This window comes from Bison bison, unplaced genomic scaffold (genome assembly GCF_000754665.1).
Source record: "Bison bison bison isolate TAMUID 2011002044 unplaced genomic scaffold, Bison_UMD1.0 scf7180017864508, whole genome shotgun sequence".
In the NCBI taxonomy this organism is placed as follows: domain Eukaryota; kingdom Metazoa; phylum Chordata; class Mammalia; order Artiodactyla; family Bovidae; genus Bison; species Bison bison.
Window position 1 is genome coordinate 10,878,267 of NW_011495064.1, and position 1,693 is coordinate 10,879,959.

Consider the following 1,693-nt stretch of genomic DNA (forward strand, 5'->3'; position numbering starts at 1 on the left):
TGGTTCTCCTGGCTTCATCACAGCCAGGCCGGGCCAGTGCCACTATCTTACCGCTGGCGCGGCCGGGACCCAGCCTTGCCAACCCTACTAAACCCCAAGACGCTGCCTTCGGGGCTGGATGACTATCCCCGGGCTTCACACCCCTCAGCCAGTGAGCGGCACCTGGATCTGCGGTGCTGGGTGGCCCTAGGTTCCCGTGTGCTGATGCGGCTAGCAGAGCAGTTGGGAGAGGCTGAGGCAGCTGCAGAGCTGGGCCCACTGGCTGCCTCCCTGGGAGCAGAGGAGAGCCTGGATGAGCTGCATTGGGCCCCAGAGCTAGGAGTCTTTGCAGACTTTGGGAACCATACAAAAGCAGTGCAGCTGAAGCCTCGGCCCCCTCAGGGGCTGATGCGGGTGGTGGGCCGGCCCCACCCTCACTTACAGTATGTGGATGCCTTGGGCTACGTCAGTCTTTTCCCCTTTCTGCTGCGGCTGCTGGACCCCAATTCACCTCGCCTTGGACCCATGCTGGATGTTCTAGCTGATCGGCATCAACTCTGGAGCCCCTTTGGTTTGCGCTCTCTTGCAGCATCCAGCCCCTTTTACAGCCAGCGCAATTCAGAGCATGATCCTCCCTACTGGCGAGGTGCTGTGTGGCTCAATGTGAACTACCTGGCACTGGGGGCTCTGCACTACTATGGGCACCTGGAGGGTCCCCACCAGGCTCGTGCTGCCAGGCTCCACGGAGAGCTCCGTGCCAATCTGGTGGGCAATGTGAGACGGCAGTACCAGGCCACAGGCTTCCTGTGGGAGCAGTACAGTGACCAGGATGGGCGAGGCATGGGCTGCCGCCCTTTCCAGGGCTGGACCAGCCTTGTCCTACTGGCCATGGCTGAAGACTACTGAAGGGGAGCGTGGGAGGGGAAGCCAGCCCCCTTATTCCACTCTGGACTAGAGGGACAGGTCTCTCACTTCTGCCCCTAGCTATTAGATACCAGTGCTTCAAACCCTCCTCAACTCATCTCAGGTGTCTCCTAAGTGACATCCCACATAGCCCTGGGGTGAATGTGAGTTCAGAGTCTTATTTTTCTAAATAAATGGGAAAACCATGCCAGACTCTATTGCTTTTACCAGCTTTCCCTCACCAAGAGGTCTTAACTCAGTCCAGGCCTTAGGGCTGCCTGCTCTCCTTCAGAGAAGGTGGAAAAAGTGGCCACTGACTGTCCCTTCCAAACCTAGTCAGGTCAAGTGCAATGCAGTCAGTCGAGCACTAGTCCACCCAAATCCACAAGCAGCTGGTTCACATCTCTTTAATGAGATCAAAGGCTCCTGTGTATGTCTTGGGGGACAGAGCTTGCACAGTCCCCCAAACACTGCCCTTCTCAGGACTCCAGCCTTTTCAGATTCTAGGAGGGCAGGGAGAAGCCAAGAACCCAGGGAGGTGGGAGCCGGGCTGTTTCTGGTGGGCAAGTAACCCACCCCCCGCCTCCCAAAATTGCTCATGGGATGTCCCCTTCACTGGAAGCCAGCCCCACAGGAGAGACTTGGGGGGCAGGATTTAGGGGCCGTGCACAAGGGGACTGGTCCTCCACCTCTTGTGAGGTGGCACTAACCCTAGCCTCCTTGACTGGCTCACCCTCGCTGGAGTCAGGACAAGGGCAGAGCTCAATACCTGAGTCACCAGTCAGGCGGCGATAGCGGCAGGGGGGGGGGG

At 58.7% G+C, this 1,693-nt stretch overlaps 2 protein-coding genes across 2 annotated transcripts in view; one reads left to right on the plus strand and one right to left on the minus strand.

Annotated features, from left to right (window-relative positions):
* The window catches only part of MOGS (mannosyl-oligosaccharide glucosidase), a 4,582-nt gene extending 3,487 nt beyond the window's left edge, over positions 1-1,095 (plus strand). Inside the window, exon 5 of the mRNA XM_010829718.1 lies at positions 1-1,095. Within this exon, the coding sequence (XP_010828020.1) occupies positions 1-885 (885 nt within the window). The 3' untranslated portion in view covers positions 886-1,095.
* Positions 1,096-1,275: 180 nt separating this feature from the next.
* The window catches only part of WBP1 (WW domain binding protein 1), a 2,666-nt gene continuing 2,248 nt past the window's right edge, over positions 1,276-1,693 (minus strand). Inside the window, 1 exon segment of the mRNA XM_010829720.1 lies at positions 1,276-1,684. Coding sequence (XP_010828022.1) covers positions 1,479-1,684 — 206 coding nt within the window. The 3' untranslated portion in view covers positions 1,276-1,478.